The following is a 19,869-nucleotide window of genomic DNA, read 5'->3' as shown; positions in this document are numbered from 1 at the left end:
GCTCCTGCCAGCCTGTAGCGTGTCACAAATGATTCACAATGTCTTTTTTAAATGGCAGGCTATAGCCTTGAAATAATAATAATATAGCCTAAATCATTCATTTTTGTTCCTTCTTCGGCTAGGTGGCTCGCTCCTGACTCATTTGGAGTTACTGTGTTGTCTTTTATCTCAATCTCTTCATTCAAAAACTCAATCATGGACACTCTTACTGACAGTTGTGGCTGCTTTGTGTGATGTGTTGTCTCTACCTTCTTGCCCTTTGTGCTGTTGTCTGTGCCCAATAATGTTTGTACCATGTTTTGTGCTGCTACCATGTTGTCATGTTGTGTTGCTTCTGTGTTGTCATGTGTTGCTGTCTTGCTATGTTGTTGTCTTTAGGTCTCTCTTTTTTTAATCCCAGCCCCCGTCCCCGCAGGAGGCCTTATGGTAGGCCGTCATTCTAAATAAGAATTTGTTCTTAACTGACTTGCCTAGTTAAATAAAGGTTAAATAAAAACCAATCAAATTAAAGCTTGTTGAAATGTTGAACCTCAATTAAAAAGTGACAGAATTTCCATGTAAAGTCTCTGAAGCCTCTGAATGCCATAGTGACAAACCAAATATATCCCATATGCATCAGAGCCACGTCTTTCCCCAGCATTTTACAGCTTGTTTCTAGCATAAAGCATTGCGGACTAAAGCGTTATTATAGATCTCTTTATATAATCAGGTCCATCAATTTTGTTTCAAAATCTTAAGCTAACAATGCTTTTTGCCATTTTCTTTAACAAAAAAAACAATTCCCTAACATACCCCCTCAATTCGAGCCCTGCTGGTTATAACTTAACACACCAAGCCATTTACTGACACTGAGATATTTAAGGAGTGCATGGTGACTGATGGAGTTGGCTGACAGTCTATGGATGGTAGACTATCATTTAGTCTATCAAACAGGTAAGTCTACCTCTTATTTTTTTGAAAAGGAAGAAATAGGCTCCAACACAAAGCCCTCTTGTTGTAAATAGCCTCAAGTCAAAATCAAACGAAGACTGTTTATATTAATTAGGCCTTCTCGAATTAGCCTACTTTCAGCACCAATGAGCTGTCCACCTCCGTGGCTGCTGCTCTATAGTGATGTGAGTTATGTAAATGACTTGGATATGGCTTATTATCAATAACTTTTATAAATAGCTTCGTTTTGGCCGACAAAAAAACATATTGTTTTCATTCAAATCCATTATACATACATTATACATTATACATTATACAGGACAAATAAAACACTATTTTAAGGATGAAGCCTTCGACTCACTTCCTGAAGTACCACCTTACCACCGTACACAGCACAGCCATTGGTCAGGCAGCACAAAAGGGTTTACATAAGCAAGAGCAGGGCAGGACAGGGCTTATGATTGGAATAGCACTACCATTACAAAGTGTAATGGGACTCCCGAGTGGCTCAGCGGTCTAAGGCACTGCATCTCAGTGCTAGAGGTGTCACTACAGACCCTGGTTCAACCTGTGCTTCTCCTATAATTGCTCTTTGTATAGCCTAGGCCTATACAAATACTAAACCCTCCCCCTGGCTGAAATGTTCAAAGCATGACCCTCCTCCATTTTCCTCTGGGTAACAATTGTGTAAACCACTCCCCAACTACAAGTGTATAGCTTTTTTCTCACGTTGAAAGTAGACTTGCTTCTTCTGTATGTTGCTCAACACCTGAGGTAAGAGAACAGATAGGGAGGGAGGGAAAGTGGGGATGTAGGAGGGGCGCGGTACGAGCTTCAAGTGTGCAACATCCCACCCAAAGCCCGAGAGAGCCAGCATAAAGTCAGACATCACTTCACTCGTTCGTGAGTTCCATACCCCGGGACAAACAGGCTGCGTTACCGGGAGAAATAACGGTGTTCGTTTTCAGTCACATAGAATTAAACCATTTTCGCCGCGATGGGGTTGAGATTTATACAATGTATCTCATATCTTTCGCTTCTCCTTCACCTGGAATGGACGCACGTATCGGCTTTCAACCTGGACACAGAAAACGTCATTGAAAAGAAAGGAGAGCCCGGGAGCCTTTTCGGCTTCTCTCTGGCTATGCATTGGCAATTAAATCCGTTGGATAAAAGAATGTAAGTCTCCTTATTTTTTATTTGTATTTATTTTTCCGTTTAAGTTGCGGAGTTAACAGGTTGTTGCTACTGTAGCCTAGTGTTATTACTTCAAAGGCTCGCAGGTTCATCGCAAAAGTTTATCGTCTCAACATCATTGTTCCCTTCATTCGGGAATCATTTTCATTTGTTAATTAACTCCGATTTCTGGTTGTTTTGGTCTTGACATTTCGTTAACGTTTCAGATCGGCATGTTTTTGTAACGGGTTAATTATGGGTGAGTTTTACAGCTTTTGCTGCCCTTTGCAGGCTCGTTCCTGTCCGTGCGCGGCTCCAATGTCATGAATAGGTCATGAATTTGGCAACAACCAAAAAAGTCTCATGATTCCAAACCACTTACTCTGCTCTATAGATGTATACTAGCTCCGGGTAGAAATAGACCTTTGGGGGAATTTTCACTTGGCCACAGATCTTGTTAGGATAATTGTATTTATGGTTCTCAGCATCCTATTATTATTTGCATCACTCGTGTCATGTGCACCTCATGCCGTGTGTCCTCAAAGTAGAGTAAACCCAGCCTAGACTGTAGATGGCGAATGTCATTGTCGCTTGGGTCAAATACTGTAAAAGTTAGCCTTGTCCCTAGGCTATGGGCGTGGCAAGCTGCAGGGACTGTGCCATTGTGTTAGTCAGGGTCGCAGTAGCGTTAGATGGTGTAAAAGCAAATATTTAAAAACATTTTATTTATTTATTATTGAACCTTTTATTTAACTAGGCAGTATAGCCATATACTGTACATCATTGTCTTTAACCTCAAACCAGCTGAGCCGTAACATTTCCAGACAGTCTAGTTGACCTCGAAGATAACTGCTTTTGGCCAAGTGCTGTCTACCATGGGAAATAGAAGTGACACCCTTCTGTAGTCTTACCATTAATCTCCTGCCTAATTTCACCCTGCTCCTTGTAGCACAGCAGGGCTATCCCCCATCTGCCCTCAACACTCTGGTTAACTACTGACTTAGGATCAGCTGTCTGCACCCCAGACCCCATTCTATACATCATGTGCTCAATGACTATACTTATTCTAGACCTGTTGTTATGGACGACGAGTCATTGGAATGGATTTGTGTTTAGAATAGATTCTACCCTTTTAAACAAGGTGTTGAATGTAATGGGTTGAAGTCATTATAGAGTCTTAGGTCTGTAACTTTCTGTAATGGGCCTTCTTAGTTCTGACCTGAACTTGTCTGAACACACACACAATTTGATGTACCAGTTTTCGTCTGTGTCTATATTAGAGGCACGTGGTCGTCAGCCCTGTGAACAGTCAGGCGGTAGAGACAGAAAGAAACACGTTCTAGTTCAGATTAAAGTTGAGATTTCATACCCTGAGATTCCCTCAATGAGTTCTCTCATGTAGAAAACCTGACAGATGTTTATACAGGGATCAAACATTTATTTTGAATTGAATCCATGTACAGTGCTTTAGGAAAGTATTCAGAACCCTTGACTTTTTCCACATTTTGTTACATTACAGCCTTATTCTAAAATGGATTAGAAAATGTTTTTCCCCCTCATCAATCTACACACAATACCCTATAATAACAAAGCGAGAACAGGTTCAGATTTTTATTTCCATAAGTATTCATAAGTATTTGCTATGAGACTCAAAATTGAGCTCAGGTGCATCCTGTTTCCATTGATCATCCTGTGGTAAATTCAATTGATTGGACATGATTTAGAAAGCCACACACCTGTCGACATCAGGTCCCACATTTGACAGTGCATGTCGGAGCAAAAACCAAGCCATGAGGTCAAAGGAATTGTCCGTAGAGCTCCGAGACAGGATTGTGTCGAGGCACAGATCTGGGGAAGGGTACCAAACATTTTCTGAAGCATTGAAGGTCCCCAAGAACCCAGTGGCCTCCATCAATCTTTAATGGAAGAAGTTTGGAACCACCAAGACTCTCCCTAGAGCTGGCCGCCCGGCCAAACTGAGCAATCGGGGGAGAAGGGCCTTGGTCAGGGAGGTGACCAAGAACCTGATGGTCACTCTGAAAGAGCTCCAGAGTTCCTCTGTGGAGTTGGGAGAACCTTCCAGAAGAACAACCATCTCTGCAGCACTCGACCAATCAGGCCTTTATGGTAGAGTGGCCAGACGGAAGCCACTCCTCAGTTAAAGGCACATGATAGCCCGCTTGGAGTTTGCCAAAAGGCACCATGAGAAACAAGAAAGTGTGAAGTCTGGAAGAAACCTGGCACCATCCCTACAGTGAAGAATGGTGGTGGCACTATCATGCTGTGGGGATGTTTTTCAGCGGCAGGGACTGGGAGACTAGTCAGGATCGAGTGAAAGATGAATGGAGCAAAGTACAGAGAGATCCTTGATGAGAACTTGCTCCAGAGCGCTCAGGACCTCAGATTAGGGTGAAGGTTCACTTTCCAGCAGGACAACGACTCTAAGCACACAGCCAAGACAACGCAGGAGTGGCTTCGGGACAAGTCTCTGAATGTCTTTGACTGACCCAGCCAGAGCCCGGTCTTAAACCCAATCAAACATCTCTGGAGAGACCTGAAAATAGCTGTGCAGCGACGCTCCCCATCCAACCTGACAGAGCTTGAGAGGATCTGCAAAGAAGAATGGGAGAACCTCCCCAAATACAGGTGTGCCAAGCTTGTAGTGTCATACCCAAGAAGACTTGATGCTGTAATCGCTGCCAACGGTTCTTCAACAAAGTACTGAGTAAAGGGTCTGAATGCTTATATAAATGTTATGTTTCAGTTTTTATTTTTATTTTCTAAAAAGCTGTTTTTGCTTTGTCATTATGGGGTATTGCGTGTAGATTGAGGAGGGAAAATAAGCCTGTAACCTAACAAAATGTGGGAAAAAGTCAAGGGGTCTGAGTACTTTCCGAATCCACTGTACCTTTCAGGAACACAGACTCTAAAAGCCTGTTTCTGTTCCATATGCCCTCAGGACATGTCTCTCATTAACACTGAATCAGCAGGTCTGAGTCATACGTCCCCAAATCCTAACCTAAATTATGGGCAAAATGCTGGCCTTAGACATCAGTGTATGCATGAACAGCCAAGTGATAGTGTGTTTTGTGTGTGTGTGTGGGCGCATCTGTACAGTGTCGCAGAGTATGTGTGTGCCTATTCAGCAGTGAGAGGTGTGTGTGTGTGTGTGTGTGTGTGTGTGTGTGTGTGTGTGTGTGTGTGTGTGTGTGTGTGGTTGTGGTGTTAAAGTGGTGACTGATGCAGTGCAGTCTGTGTATTAGAAGCTATGAGGCCTTCCTGGTCTTTTGTAACTGTTTCCGCGTGAGTCGGCACATTGTTGGTAACAAACTGTACGCACGCGCAAACTCACACATACTGTGTACACAGACACGCATGCACGCACACACACACACACACACACACACACACACACACACACACACACACACACACACACACACACACACACACACACACACACACACACACACACACACGCACACACTGCACTGCAGGAGTTGAAATCCACAATGGTAACCGTTGACTGACCTTGGGCGCAGGGATTCTTCAGTGTACAGGACACTAAACTTGGCAGCCATACGTCATCATGATATACACAGTGTGTAATGCTGCCAGAGGCTACACTTCTTACCTGCCTACCTCAGTAGATCAGGATTCCAGACTGTCTGTGCTGTCTGGGAGGTGTTTCCGGGGAATCTAGAGTGTGTGTGTGTGAAAGGTGAGTCATACGTCTGTGCCACGCCTGAACGGTTGCTCCCGTTCCGCCAAACTGAGCCCGTGCCTCACAGGTGTGTGTGTTTTGTGTGCATGTTTTTTTGTTTGTTGATACCTGCAGGCAATGGAGGGATCTGTTTGGCACGGGTCTATGGGGGGTGGGGTCAGGTGTGTCTGTGTGTCTCACGTACATGCTGAAGAGCAAGGGGTTGTGTGCATGTGGATTAGGTCCCAAAGTCGGTCACAACTGCAGAAAGTTGGCGCTTCGCTCTGTGTGGGAGAAAGTATTAAAGTGTCACAGAGAGAACGAGAGAGGAGGGAAGGAGGGAAGGCTGTGACAAAGAGACTGAGGTAGAAGTAGAGAGAGCATCTTAGTGAAAGTGTATGGGAGAGGTACAACGCGTGTGTGGGAGAGAGAGAGAGAATCCATTCCAGCATGTTCTATAGACAGACGTCTAGGGTGTAGAGCTGTGAGGTTCCTGTGTGCGACAGATCTTTGATCTCTCAGATCCTGGATAGATAGGAGATTGATTTTAGTGGGAAGGTTAGGGTTAGAGTTCAAAGGTTTGTTCAGAATCCTGGGAAAAAAAGTGCTAAATGTATGCAATATTTTATTGCTAAATTTTTTTGTTGTTGTTGGACTACATTACATGAACAGCATGTGAAAAAATGATCACGTGCACGCGCACGCACACACACACCTCTCCCCCAAACACACCTCTTTGTCTGCCCGTTCTCTCCTGCCTGCAGGCTGATCCAGGTTAGCTCAAGTTAGCCAACATCAAAGCTGAGGAGTGGTGGAGGGATGTCTGGAGGAATGCTGACAGCATAAATCACCTTTTACAGCTGGGCACCAAATACACATAGTCGGTCAGTTACTCAAGCCACGCTGTCTGTCTCCCACACCGACCTGGTACTAGGTACCAAATGGAAGAAAACGGACTGAAACAGGGAGGGACTACCTGAACTTGTCCAATAAGAAGCACAAAGTGCTTTGTTACGGCGTACTCTCATTAACACAACCCTGGGTTCATATCAGTCCTGGCAAGGAGCATAGAGAACTTGGCATTAAAATGTCAAGAGTTCTGGAATTCATTAGGGTTCTGTAAAATGTTCTGGGATCCATTTAGAACTGAAATGTTCTGAAAGTTTCACTGATGTTGATCCACAGTTGCTTGGTAACAAGATGTGGTGGTGCATATAGTTCCTCGATTTGGTGTTTCTCTGTTTCTTTCGGCTGTAGGCTGTTTGGCCTCATTGTGTCTTTGTGAAAAGAGAGAGAGAGAATGGCGGTTTCTACTGTTTCCCTTTGCTGTGTTGTTTGTTCATACACACACACAGCTTTATTTTTTGGGGAGTAAAAATGCTTGAAGCATTAAAAAGTCCTATTTTTCCAAACCCTACCCCTAAACCTTAACCTAACGCGCACGTGTGCGCACACACACACTGAATGTTTATCTTTGTCCTTCCTGTGGATTTTATTTTCTACTTCCTGTACATGTGGTGAATGATTGGAGAAGCAGCTGTGTCGTTAGCCATTATCAGTAGAACAATACACACTCCCTCTCTTCACACTCCCTGTCTCCCTCTCACACACTCCCTGTTTTACTACCAGTGGCAGGCTACTGGGTAATGGGCCTCGCACGCGTTACATTGCCCAGACATCAATAAACAATTGAGACCACGTACAATTCAAACATTCAAACATTCATATATTTTTACTGCAGCCACTGTGTATACCTGGGTAATTTATCTATGTAGTTATAAACCATGATGTGCCGCGCAGCGTAGTCTGAGGAGTAGGTCCACGTTGTTCCTATCCACTGATGCAGGGTCAGCTCTTTTCTCATCCCCTAATGTTTTAGGGTAGGATTTTGAGGAGGGTAATGTGATCCTAGACCTGTGGTTAAGTGGCAACTTGTACCTTGAGTGTAGTCTGAACCCAAGGAACCACAGGGTTTACCAAACTACCGTGTGGGCATGGCTAAGGGATGCCTCTTCCTTCCGCCTATTCTCCTGACTTCCTGTTAGTGTATGTGTAGCAGGGGGCAACACGAAGGATGCTCATTGTTCTCAGATCAGTGTTGGAGCAGTCGTTTAATTACTTGGGCACGATTCCATTCATTTATTTTCACTCACACCCTTCTATTCTCACCCTCCCTCCACATGTTCTCTCCACTCTGGGAAATCTGCACTGAGGCCCAGAGGAGTCAGCACCCACATGACTCTCTCCCGCTCTCTTTTTCCTGTCTCAATTCAAATTCAATTCGAGGGGCTTTATTGGCATGGGAAACATATGTGTACGAGCAAGTGAAGTAGATCATCAACAAAAATGTTTTGTCCCCAGTCAACTTAAGAGGAACCAGTGAGTTTCTGTCAGCTCTTGGCTGAGAGACCAGACATCATGGTGTCATGCTACACACACAGAACAGTTATAGCAGGCCTCTTATTAATGTGCACGCACACTTTTCCAACTTATATGAGTTTGTTAAAGAAACTAGCTCAAGCCCAATGCCTAGGCTTTAAAGACGGGTGTTTTCGTACAAAAGCATTAGCAAGGTTTAGCAGGACATGTCCTCAACGTCAGTCCTTCGTTCCACATATTGGGGAAGTTGCCAGAGCTGAGGAGGATGTTAACGAGTTTAAGTATAGCCAATTGGAGTATGTGGTCTGTATTTCTGATCATTTCATTGAGGATACCGTCAACACTACAGGCCTTTTTTGGGTTGGAGGGTTTTTATTTTGTCATGTAGTTATTAATTCAACGTAATTGGAGAGTCCAGTGGGTTCTGGTAGAAAACGTAAAGACAGGAGTCTTTAATAGTTGATTATAAGATTTGTATTTGGTCATGTATATGTTTTTGCTGTTTGTTTTTTGTTATAGAGCCAAAAAGGATTGGAGAAGTGGTTTATCCATAGATTTCCGTTTTGGATAGATAACTCTTCATGTTGTTTGTTTAGTGTTTTCCAATTTTCCCAGAAGTGGTTAGAGTCTATGGATTCTTCAATTACATTGAGCAGATTTCTGACCTGCTGTTCCTTCTTTTTCCGTAGTGTATTTCTGTATTGTTTTATTTGCATTCTTCGTTAAACCATTTGTCATTGTTGTTCATTTTCTTGGGTTGTCTGCTTGAAATGTTTTGATTTGTTAGGGAAGCTGAGAGGTCAAATATACTGTTAAGATTTTCTACTGCCAAGTTTATACCTTCACTATTACAATGAAACCTTTTGTCCAGGAAATTGTCTAGAAGGGATTGAATTTGTTTTTGCCAAATTGTTTTTTGGTAGATTTCCACACTATTTTCCTTCTACCTATAGCATTTCTTAATATTATTCAGCTCCTTTGGCTTTGATGCCTCATGATTGAGCATAGCTCTGTTCAAGCAGAGTGATCTCTCTCCTATCTCTGTCTTTCTCGCTCTTAATGAGTTAACCACATTAAAGGCCCCTTGACCCCAAACACATCTCTGTTCACCCACGTAGGTATGAATACGAGTTGTGTTCAAAACAGGTGGGGTTTTCTTAATCTAATCGAGTACTTACACCATAGAAATCAATCTAGTATGGCTTTTTTAAAAACCTTTTGATGAAAGACCCTTGGATGAGAGTTTTTCAAGGTCAAGTTCAAGTGCATTGAGACCCACATAGCAATCAATGCAAACTGAAATCCATGAACATGACAAATGGCCTATCCCATAATCACAGTAAGGTTTATAAATAGATACAAGGTAAAACAGGCCTGCGCTAAAGCCATGTGATTTGTACGACAAGACATTAAGCATTTCTATGCATTGAACTCCTTACAAAGCTTCAGTTCATTTCATGACTGACGATTGTCATCAAGAACACACACACACACACACACACACACACACACACACACACACAGCCTCAGTGATGGGGAACTTCAATATGCTGCTGTGGGAAACCTTGAGTAATGCATCGTGGGTACTGGGGTGTGGTGGCTGTGACCCCTCTCTAAGAGCCCCTCTTGTCTGTGGTTCCATAAAGACATCCAGTGAGTGTGGCCCGTCCCTGGAGTGTGTGTGTGTATGTCCACTCTTGAGTGTGCATGTGTGTGTCTCCATTCCACTTTTTCTTGTGTGTGTGCCCACCCTTTGTGGATGAATGTTATCGCTGAGTCGCAGTTCTGTCCAATCATGAAAGCACTCTTTGTCTGAGGGGTGCTGGGGAGGGAGGGGGCAGATCATGGGAACAGCAGTTTGATTGAGTGCGTGCATGTGTGTGTGTGTGTGAGACACTCTCTGATGTTCTCTGTTGAAAGGGAGATGCTGTGTGACTCAGGGGGAAAGTGAGGGGGGAGTGCCGAGGGCTGCTGACAGGCTGGTTAAGATTATCGCAGGTGTCAAAGTGTAGGACTCCACATTGGCCCTGATCTACTCACCGACTGTAGCTTCCTCTTATAATAATGGGTGTATGGTGGTGGTTTGAATGATGACCGCTTTGTAAAATGTGGATCGGACATGGACAGGGAGTAATGTGTGTACCAGTCATGTTGTAATATTGCTGTCTGTGTGTGTCTGTGTTTCCTGTATTCAAACATGACCTTGTGGTGCGTGTTACAGGTTGCTGGTTGGTGCTCCAAGGGCTAAAGCTCTGAGAGGTCAGAAGGCAAAGATCACAGGAGGACTCTACAACTGCGACACCGCTTCCACTTCCTCCAGCTGTAGCCGAGTGCAGTTCGACAACGATGGTGAGCTCACCTCTAAACACACGCACACACACATTTTCGGTCGTTGTCTGTCCACACAAGTCCTTATAAGGCAATCACTAGACATTCAGCAGTTGATCAAGATTTGATGATTTCTGTGTGTGCAGAGGACGTGAACACCGAGAGTAAGGAGAACCAATGGATGGGTGTAACAGTAAACAGCCAGGGGCCGGGAGGAAAGATTGTGGTAAGTGTGTGTGTGTGCGTGCGTGTATACATGAGTGGGTTAAATTATTGACCTGATTGACAGCTCTGTTAACCAATCTCTCTCTCTCTCTCTCCCCCTCCAGACGTGTGCCCACCGCTACCAGCGGCGTCTGTTTGTAAACACAGCCCAGGAGTCACGTGACATCACAGGGCGGTGTTACGTGCTGAGCCAGGACCTGACCATCGGTACCGAGTCTGATGAGGACGGAGGGAACTGGAGGTTCTGTGAGGGGCGGGCACGCGGCCATGAGAGGTTTGGTTCATGCCAACAGGGTCTGTCTGCCACCTTCACTAGGGACTACCACTACCTGGTATTTGGTGCCCCTGGAGCGTACAACTGGAAAGGTGGGTGGAGAGCGGGAGTGTGTATGCCTGATAATACGGGAAAGGCCTACCAGAGGGGTAGATGGACCATGTTGCTTACACCTATCTCATCCTTTCAGATCTATGAGGTCCGGCTCAGGGGCTAGAGGTCGGGGTTAGGGGATAAGGTCAGGGTTAGGCCAGGGTCAGGGTTAGGTAGATTAGCCCAGTCTACATGGCCCCTTCCTCTTTCGTCAGCTGATGCTCGAATCTATGAACCGCAGTGACCTCTAGTGGTAGCAAAACCACACTGATACATTTTTTTTTTAGATTAGGGTCATGTCATCGTGTACAAAACTTCCCCCCCCCAAAAAAAATTCAGCTCATGATGTTTCATGTTTTTAAGTGACTGTTTTTCCATTCATTATTTGCTTGTGTTGAGATGTTTCTCCTCGGCTTATCATCTCCATGTTCCCCTTCACTTCCCTCACCCCCCCCCCCGCCCCCCATCCCTCCAGGTGTGGTGAGAGTAGAGCAGAAGAACAACACTCTGTTGGAGATGGGCTTCTATGACGACGGGCCCTATGAGGTGGGCGATGAGAACCGGTTAGACCCAGACCTGGTCCCCGTGCCCGCTAACAGTTACTTGGGTAGGTACATCTAAACTCTTTCATCCCTCGTTCCTCTTTCTCCTCTTTGTGGGTCCAGGTGTGCTCTTCACCACCGTGTCCAGCTCCAGTGTTGAAACAGTTTGTGTACAAGTCACTTCCTCCTCAGATTGCTATGGAGACCGACGTAACGGGCCAATAGCTACTTAGGTTTGTATGACTTCCTGCGCGATGACATCATGCTCTCCATAACCAATCGAATGACTCTAGTGCACTAGTTATCATCATGGACGGTGAAACATTGCGTTCGTCATGAGGATCAGCCTGAGCTGGGTGTTATGTCGATTTTTAAAATGTTTTTATTTTTATTGAACCTTTATTTAACTAGACAAGTCAGTTGAGAACACGTTCTTATTTACAATGACGTCGAGGTGATCTATAAATCACCTCAACCTCCAACCAACTGGGCTTGAACATGTCCACATGATAGAGAGAACAGTGAATCTGTTCTAGCTTTGGCCCGAGTGCGGCATATGGATGAGATCATTCATGTTTTGGGAATGGGTCGGTGTACACTGACTGACGAATTCTTTCATTGATTGATTGATTAAATGTGTCTCTCCTATCAGGCTTCTCTCTGGACTCGGGGAAGGCCATCACTAAGAAGGGTCAGCTGACCGTGGTCGCCGGTGCCCCGAGAGCCAATCACAGCGGGGCAGTGGTGTTGCTAAAGAAGGAGACCGAAGCGTCCACCATGTTGTCACCAGAGCACATCCTGGAAGGGGAGGGGCTGGCCTCGTCGTTCGGCTACGACCTCGCTGTGGTGGATCTGACCGGCGACGGGTACGTCTCGCTTGTCTCGCGTTCTTTCTCTCGATCGTCAACGAGGCAAATCTATACGCTGCCCTTCCCATGTCCACCTTCCCGTCATAAGCAGTTTCTCTCCACGTGGGAGGATGTCATTTGGCTCGAGCCTCTCGGATGATCTTGGAGTTGAGGCGACTAGTTCCGTGCTGAGACGATCTCTCTCTGCTTCCTCCGAGTCATTTCTTGCTCCCTCTCGGTCTCTCTGGCTCTAGGTGGGAGGACATCGTGGTGGGAGCCCCGCAGTTTTTTGAGAAGGACGGGGAGGTAGGCGGAGCCATTTATGTCTACGTTAACAAGGCCGGAGACTGGAGTAAGGTCACGCCCACCAGGATAGACGGACCTCGGGACTCCATGTTTGGACTGGCCGTAGAAAACCTGGGAGATCTCAACCTGGACGGCTATCAGGGTAAGGGGCGCGTGTGTGTGTTGATAAATCTGTCTTTGCCTTTGTGTGTGTGTGTGTAGACGGTGTGTAATCCTGACTCTCTCTCTCTCTCTGCCAGACATCGCTGTGGGAGCACCCTATTATGACAGTGGGTCAGGGAAGGTGTTCATCTACCATGGCTCAGCTCAGGGCATCAACATCAAACCGGCGCAGGTGTTGTCAGGGGTGCCATCGGAGACAAAGCTGTTTGGTTATTCTCTAGCTGGTAACATGGACTTGGACAGGAACTCGTACCCTGACCTGGCCGTAGGATCTCTCTCCGACTCTGTGTTCGTCTACAGGTAACCATGGCAATCAGTCATCTACCCCACAATGTTTTGTTTGTACATTTCTACATTCCATTTGTTAATACCTTATTTTTTGGGGGCCACTTTCTTGACCTTTAAACCTTTGACCCTGTGACGTCACTCCAGGACTCGGCCGGTCATTAGCATCCAGAAGGTTGTCAAGACAACGCCAAAGGAGATCGATCTGACTAAGAAAAACTGTGGCAACAGCATCTGGTGAGTGTGCTGTTTAACTGCAGAATATGGACAATGAGAAACCATTTAAGCCATATTAATAAATACAAATGACTTGATGTGTTTCCAGCTTGGAGGTAGAAGCCTGCTTCTCCTACACCGCCAACCCCAAATCCTACAGCCCCAGACTGAGTAAGACAACACCTTCTGTGTTATGATTTCTTCAGTCGGCTTTTTAGGACTTAGACCAGTATGCAATGGTAACTGTCCCTCTCTTTCTCTACCGCTCTCTCTTTCCCTCTCTCTTGTTCTCTCTCCCCTCCTCAGCGGTGGCGTACTCCTTTGAGGCGGAGGCGGAGCGTCGGAAGCAGGGTCTCCCTCCCAGAGTGACCTTCTCCACGCGCTCCAGCGACGTCAACGACTACCAGTCCACCGGTGTTCTCATCCTCAGTGGACAGGGCAAGAAGGAGTGTGTCACCGCCAGACTCACACTACAGGTACTAGATCCCAACTCGCACGACTCGTGACACTGCTAACGGTAAGAAAGAGGAACGGGTAGCAAGAGGGGAAGGAAGAGATCGATATCTCAAGACGGTCTTTCACCAACCTTGCGGGTAAAATATGGACAAGAATCAGTCTCCTCTATCCTTTGCCAGTGATATACCAGTGATATACCAGTGATATACCAGTGATATACCACGTATCTCTTATCTGTACTCTGTGTGTGTCACCTACAGGAGAACATTAAGGACAAGCTCAGGGGAATCCCTGTCGACGTTACCGTGGAGATAAAGAACTCCAAAAGGAAAAGAAGAGCGCTCCCAGAACTCCCGCCCATCCTCGACTCCAACGAGCCTATCACGGCCCGCGCTGAGGTGACCAATAACAACCGTGGCCTGCTCTAAAGCCCGTTCCCTCTGGTCTAGTGTGAGTCTGTCTGATCGGCATGCTGTTTCCTGTGTGTGTAGGTGAGCTTCCTGAAGGAGGGCTGTGGCAGTGATAATGTGTGTCAGAGCAACGTACAGCTCCAGCATCGCTTCTGCTACAGAGAGCCCAACAAGGACGTCTTCCATCCACTACCTGTGTGAGTAGAACACATTAACCTGTCACTAACCAACACCTGGGTGAGTGGAATCAACGCTGACATAATCTGCCGGTGTCTTTGCAGGGAGGATGGGGTGCCGGTAGTCTCCCTTAGCGACCAGAAGGACATCGCCCTGGAGATCACGGTGACCAACCAGAATGGAGATGATGCCCATGAGGCGGCGTTGGTTGCCTCCTTCCCTCCCTCGCTCTCCTACTCTGCCTCCCGCTCTGCACCCAACGCGGTAAGTGACACCTCTCCTCTTCTGTCACACGCCCTCTCTCGCTCCTTCCCCTCTTTCGTTCTTCAGACCGGTTACCGAGTTGTGACTGGCTGTTTTGTCGATTGCAGGACAAGCAGGTGATCTGTGTGACCAATACGAACGGCTCTCAGGCAGACTGTGAGCTGGGGAACCCCTTCAAGCGAGGCTCAGAGGTGAGAGACGACGAGGCCGATCACCATCACCAGATAAAAGGGCGTGCGCCCGCTGACGTATCCGTCTGTGTGTTTTAGGCGACGTTCTACATCATCCTGAGCACAGCAGGCATCTCTCTGAACACCACAGAGCTGGAGATTGACCTGAAGCTGGAGACGTGAGTATACGCTGCCCGCCTCCCTCTGCGATGAGATACTGCACAGCTACATTTGACCAACGGTGCTGATTTGACCTCTGACCTTTCAGAACGAGTGACCAGCAAAACGTGGCCAGAGTCAAGGCCAAGGCCAAAGTGGTGATCGAGCTGCTGCTGTCCCTCACAGGGTACAATGATATGATTTGCCAGTTGCTTACTTTAATGTGCTTTCATGTGCTTTTACACGTGGGAACCAAATCTGTTGTCGCACCTCCCAGCATCGGAGCGTGAGCATGACGATGTTTGTGTTCACATTGTGTTTCTTGTTTTCCCAGAGTGGCCAAGCCCTCCCAGGTCTACTTTACTGGAGAGGTCAAAGGTGAGAGCGCCATGCATTCCGAAGGAGACATCGGCAGCCCCATCGAGTACGAGTTCAGGGTAAGCCTATTAGTTTGCTTCTTTTCCGTTTGAATAATGACATCATTATCAAACGGGTGCATTTGTATTTCACTATAAACTGAACTCACCTGACCTTTGACTGCCTTTTGATTGACAGGTGATTAACCTGGGGAAGCCCCTGAAGACATACGGCAGCGCCGCCCTGATCGTCAATTGGCCAAAGGAGACGGTGGAGGGGAAGTGGCTCCTGTACCTCATGAAGATCGACTCCAGGGGTCTGGAACAGATCACCTGCTCCCCTGAGAGAGAGATCAACTCACTCGCCGTCAAAGAGGTTAGGAAACACTGCAGTGGTCAAACTCCAATCTCCTTGGACCTTTCTGGTCCCAAAGCAAACAAACTGACGGTCCCAGACCCTCTGTTGTTCTCACCAAGGGAATGTTTGTTCCGAATGATCTTCTGTCACACTCTGTTTAGGAGCCAAGCAGCACCCGGAGAAGACGAGCCGTAGTGGAGACAGACAAATCTCAGGAGGGAACCATCGCACGGCTGACTGACAAGAGGAAATACACTACTTTGGTAACACAACCTTCTCTCCCAGTAGCTCAACGTTTAAATGTGGTATTAGTCGTATACGAGCTCTACTGTAAAGTGTGTGTGTGTGTGTGTGTGTGTGTGTGTGTGTGTGTGTTACAGTCGTGTGAGGACGGGGCAAAGTGTGTGGAGATTCGCTGCCCTCTTCAGGGCCTGGACAGTAATGCAGTCATCCTGCTCAGATCTCGCCTCTGGAACAGCACATTCCTGGAGGTAAGACACGCACCTCTCTCTGCTATTTGACTGCACCTCCCTCTGCTATTTGACTGCACCTCCCTCTGCTATTTGACTGCACCTCCCTCTGCTATTTGACTGCACCTCGTGTTCCTGTCCACGCTCACCTCACTCTGCTATTTGACTGCACCTCCCTCTGCTATTTGACTGCACCTCCCTCTGCTATTTGACTGCACCTCCCTCTGCTATTTGACTGCACCTCCCTCTGCTATTTGACTGCACCTCCCTCTGCTATTTGACTGCACCTCGTGTTCCTGTCCACGCTCACCTCCCTCTGCTATTTGACTGCACCTCCCTCTGCTATTTGACTGCACCTCCCTCTGCTATTTGACTGCACCTCCCTCTGCTATTTGACTGCACCTCGTGTTCCTGTCCACGCTCACCTCCCTCTGCTATTTGACTGCACCTCCCTCTGCTATTTGACTGCACCTCCCTCTGCTATTTGACTGCACCTCCCTCTGCTATTTGACTGCACCTCCCTCTGCTATTTGACTGCACCTCGTGTTCCTGTCCACACTCACCTCCCTCTGCTATTTGACTGCACCTCCCTCTGCTATTTGACTGCACCGTGTGTTCCTGTCCACGCTCACCTCCCTCTGCTATTTGATTGCACCTCGTGTTCCTGTCCACGCTCACCTCCCTCTGCTATTTGACTGCACCTCGTGTTCCTGTCCACGCTCACCTCCCTCTGCTATTTGACTGCACCTCGTGTTCCTGTCCACGCTCACCTCCCTCTGCTATTTGACTGCACCTCCCTCTGCTATTTGACTGCACCTCCCTCTGCTATTTGACTGCACCTCCCTCTGCTATTTGACTGCACCTCCCTCTGCTATTTGACTGCACCTACCTCTGCTATTTGACTGCACCTACCTCTGCTATTTGACTGCACCTCCCTCTGCTATTTGACTGCACCGTGTGTTCCTGTCCACGCTCACCTCCCTCTGCTATTTGACTGCACCTCCCTCTGCTATTTGACTGCACCGTGTGTTCCTGTCCACGCTCACCTCCCTCTGCTATTTGACTGCACCTCCCTCTGCTATTTGACTGCACCTCCCTCTGCTATTTGACTGCACCGTGTTTTCCTGTCCACTCTCACCTCCCTCTGTGATTCCCAACAGGAGTACTCCAAGCTGAACTATCTGGACGTGATAGTGAAAGCCTCTCTCAGAGTGGACGGAGCAGCCAAAAACATGGTCCTGAGGAACGCAGAGACACAGGTACTTGGCCAGTTTCACATTTCGAACACACAAAAACCCACATTTCCCTTTCTGCTGACTTTCTGTTGATGTTGTCTTTTCTCAGGTGAGAGTGACGGTGTTCCCAGAGCGTCGTGTGGCTCAGTACGGAGGACTCCCATGGTGGATCATCCTGGTAGCCATCTTGTTAGGGCTGCTGCTGCTCGGCCTGCTGGTCTTCCTGCTGTGGAAGGTAAGACTAGAAGAGCCCGGATAAATGTCACTGTTTACAGTATATACAGTATGAATACACACACACACACACTAATGCAATTGCTTCTCTTTAGTGCGGTTTCTTCGGGAAAAAGAAAGAGGATGTGCCACCCTCTGACAAAGAGAGATTGACATCTTCTGACGCGTAAAAGAGGGCGAGACGCTGTCTCTGGGGTAAACGCATCTATACCCACCTATACATGCCCGGGGGCACAGAGGATGGACGGAGACAGTGGCAGACTAACTATCGCTGGAGGGGGGAAACGCTTTCGCTAATGAACGAGCAAAGTAAAGGGGCTCAGAGCTACGAAATCAAATGCAATGGCTATGACGAGGATGGAACGGAATGTTACAGGGCTCCGCTGACAGGTTGCTGTAGAAAAGCACTTCTAGTTTCTGCTTGGAAATGGCCTTCTTTCGAACTGTTGTTGTTGTTGAGTTATGGACGGTTTACACGCATGGCCATGTGGGATGAATGCTTACTTTGGTTGAAAAATCATTATGCCAATGTATATGAACTGTTCTCCTATCGCTCCAAAGACCTTCTGGGTTGGTCCTTGCCGTCTTCATCTCTCTCCGTCTCTGGTTTCTGCTTCTGTGGTTGCCATTGGAACTTCAAGCGCTTCCTGTCTGAAGGCTCTGAAGTGGTTCTCTCTCAGCCTTGGTTTATAGGGGCGTTGCTACATCACAGCTTTCTGCATGTCGGACCACCGATGGCTCTGTATCGCCTCCTACTGTTCAAGAGCCTCACTCACATCTCTGCCCTTAAAGGGATAGCACACTCCAAAATCGAACATTGTTTAAGACTTTTCATAGTTTGATGTGAGGGTGAGCTATTCCTTTCATGTTGTTGAGAGGCTCCAAACTGCTCGTTACTGATTTTCTATGTGCTGTGTTTTTTGTGTGTGTTTGTTGCCGCCAACAGTGTGGGTTTTTCAGACGCTCCAAGTACGACGACAGCGTTCCCAGTTATAATGCGGTGCGGATACAAAAGGAGGAGAAAGACCAACTGGGAAGCCTGGAAAAGAAGGCCTGGATAACGAGCTGGAGTGAGAACGAGAGTTACTCTTAACAATGGTGGAACACTGGAGCTCCCGTTACCACAGACATTGATCTGACGATTCCAAGGCCCCCGCGCCACAGTGTGGACACCAAAAAAAATGTAGGAAAAAAAAAACTATTTGTAGAAAAGCTTTATTTGTGTACTTTAAGGACAGATGACGACGATACAGTACAGCAGCAGGTTAGATAAGGTGAAATAACACTTCATCAAGTTGTCCCTTTTTGGGGATCAATTAAGTAGTACCTTGTCTGATTGAATTTTATCTTGATAGTGACATCCATGTTGATCACTGGACAGAGAGAGAAGATTTTTGTGTGTTCTTTAACATTTTGGGTCAAGAATCCCAGCTGTCTCTCTTTCAAAGCTCTGGACATTGTTTTGTAAATGTACACTTACGGAACAGGCTAGAGTGTTTTATATGTTTTGTATATTTTGAAGAATGTGTATTTATTGTATGAGGAGAATGTTACCTACAAAGTACTCCACTGGCCAAATCATTTTTCAGGAGTTTTTTTTCTTCTCCAAGATATGGAAGGATGGATGCCTCAAATCACAAATCATCTCAAAGCCATTTGGGTGTAAGGACAGTTAGACACATTTCTCATGTTTAACTGGGGCCATTTTTCGTCAGGTTATAGCAGCAGCTAATCAACAGCCCTCCCATTCAATCTTTCTATATTATTTATATCCATGTACTAACGTCACCATCCATAACTGCTCAGAGAGAACGTTGTGAACGTTTAAGTGTTCGATTGTTGAGATGGACCAGTGAAGCAGAGTGAGTGAGTGGGGAAACTACATATTGTGGCTCTTCTAATCGGTCACGTTAAATCAGTGTTCATTTTCAAGGAAGTGAAGAAATTCTGCATTTTTTTTGTTGTTGAAGAAGTATTTAAACAGGGCCCATTCAATGACTTAACGTGGAGGATTTGTCCAGTGACAGCTGTTGACAATGTAAAGTAAAAGTGTGAAAAATTGCCGTGATTTGCTAAATAAATGTTTTTACATCCTGTACAAATTCACATCCAT

General features: G+C 46.5%; 1 protein-coding gene across 2 annotated transcripts; it reads left to right on the top strand.

Annotated features, from left to right (window-relative positions):
• Positions 1–1,594: 1,594 nt before the first annotated feature.
• On the top strand, positions 1,595–19,857 carry LOC139376283 (integrin alpha-6-like). Of its 2 annotated transcripts, XM_071118647.1 has the most exons (25): positions 1,642–2,109; positions 10,410–10,537; positions 10,663–10,742; positions 10,846–11,107; positions 11,584–11,715; positions 12,303–12,516; positions 12,753–12,946; positions 13,044–13,266; positions 13,399–13,488; positions 13,577–13,638; positions 13,774–13,943; positions 14,184–14,321; positions 14,415–14,530; positions 14,615–14,774; positions 14,882–14,965; positions 15,044–15,123; positions 15,213–15,290; positions 15,438–15,540; positions 15,659–15,835; positions 15,979–16,080; positions 16,198–16,308; positions 17,448–17,546; positions 17,632–17,757; positions 17,852–17,951; positions 18,703–19,857. In XM_071118647.1, exons 1-24 carry the CDS (start codon positions 1,928–1,930, stop codon positions 17,924–17,926), a joined length of 3,186 nt encoding a protein of 1,061 aa, XP_070974748.1. In that variant the 5' UTR covers positions 1,642–1,927; the 3' UTR covers positions 17,927–17,951; positions 18,703–19,857. The 2 variants fall into 2 exon arrangements, with proteins under 2 accessions (XP_070974747.1, XP_070974748.1); XM_071118646.1 differs by lacking the exon at positions 17,852–17,951 and having other exon boundaries at positions 1,595–2,109.
• Positions 19,858–19,869: the final 12 nt, after the last annotated feature.

Source organism: Oncorhynchus clarkii, chromosome 20 (assembly GCF_045791955.1).
Source record: "Oncorhynchus clarkii lewisi isolate Uvic-CL-2024 chromosome 20, UVic_Ocla_1.0, whole genome shotgun sequence".
Lineage (NCBI taxonomy): Eukaryota > Metazoa > Chordata > Actinopteri > Salmoniformes > Salmonidae > Oncorhynchus > Oncorhynchus clarkii.
The sequence above is the reverse complement of the archived record's forward strand: the minus strand, read 5'-3'. Positions and strand labels throughout refer to the sequence as shown.

What these genes read in the sequence shown, in the direction of transcription:
- LOC139376283 (XM_071118646.1), top strand. Translation starts at nt 1,928, where the DNA reads ATGGGGTTGAGATTTATACAATGTATCTCATATCTTTCGCTTCTCCTT. An exon ending in CAACCTGGACGGCTATCAGG is followed by an intron (nt 12,947 to 13,043) that starts GTAAGGGGCGCG and finishes TCTCTCTGCCAG; the next exon opens with ACATCGCTGTGGGAGCACCC. An exon ending in CCTTCAAGCGAGGCTCAGAG is followed by an intron (nt 14,966 to 15,043) that starts GTGAGAGACGAC and finishes TGTGTGTTTTAG; the next exon opens with GCGACGTTCTACATCATCCT.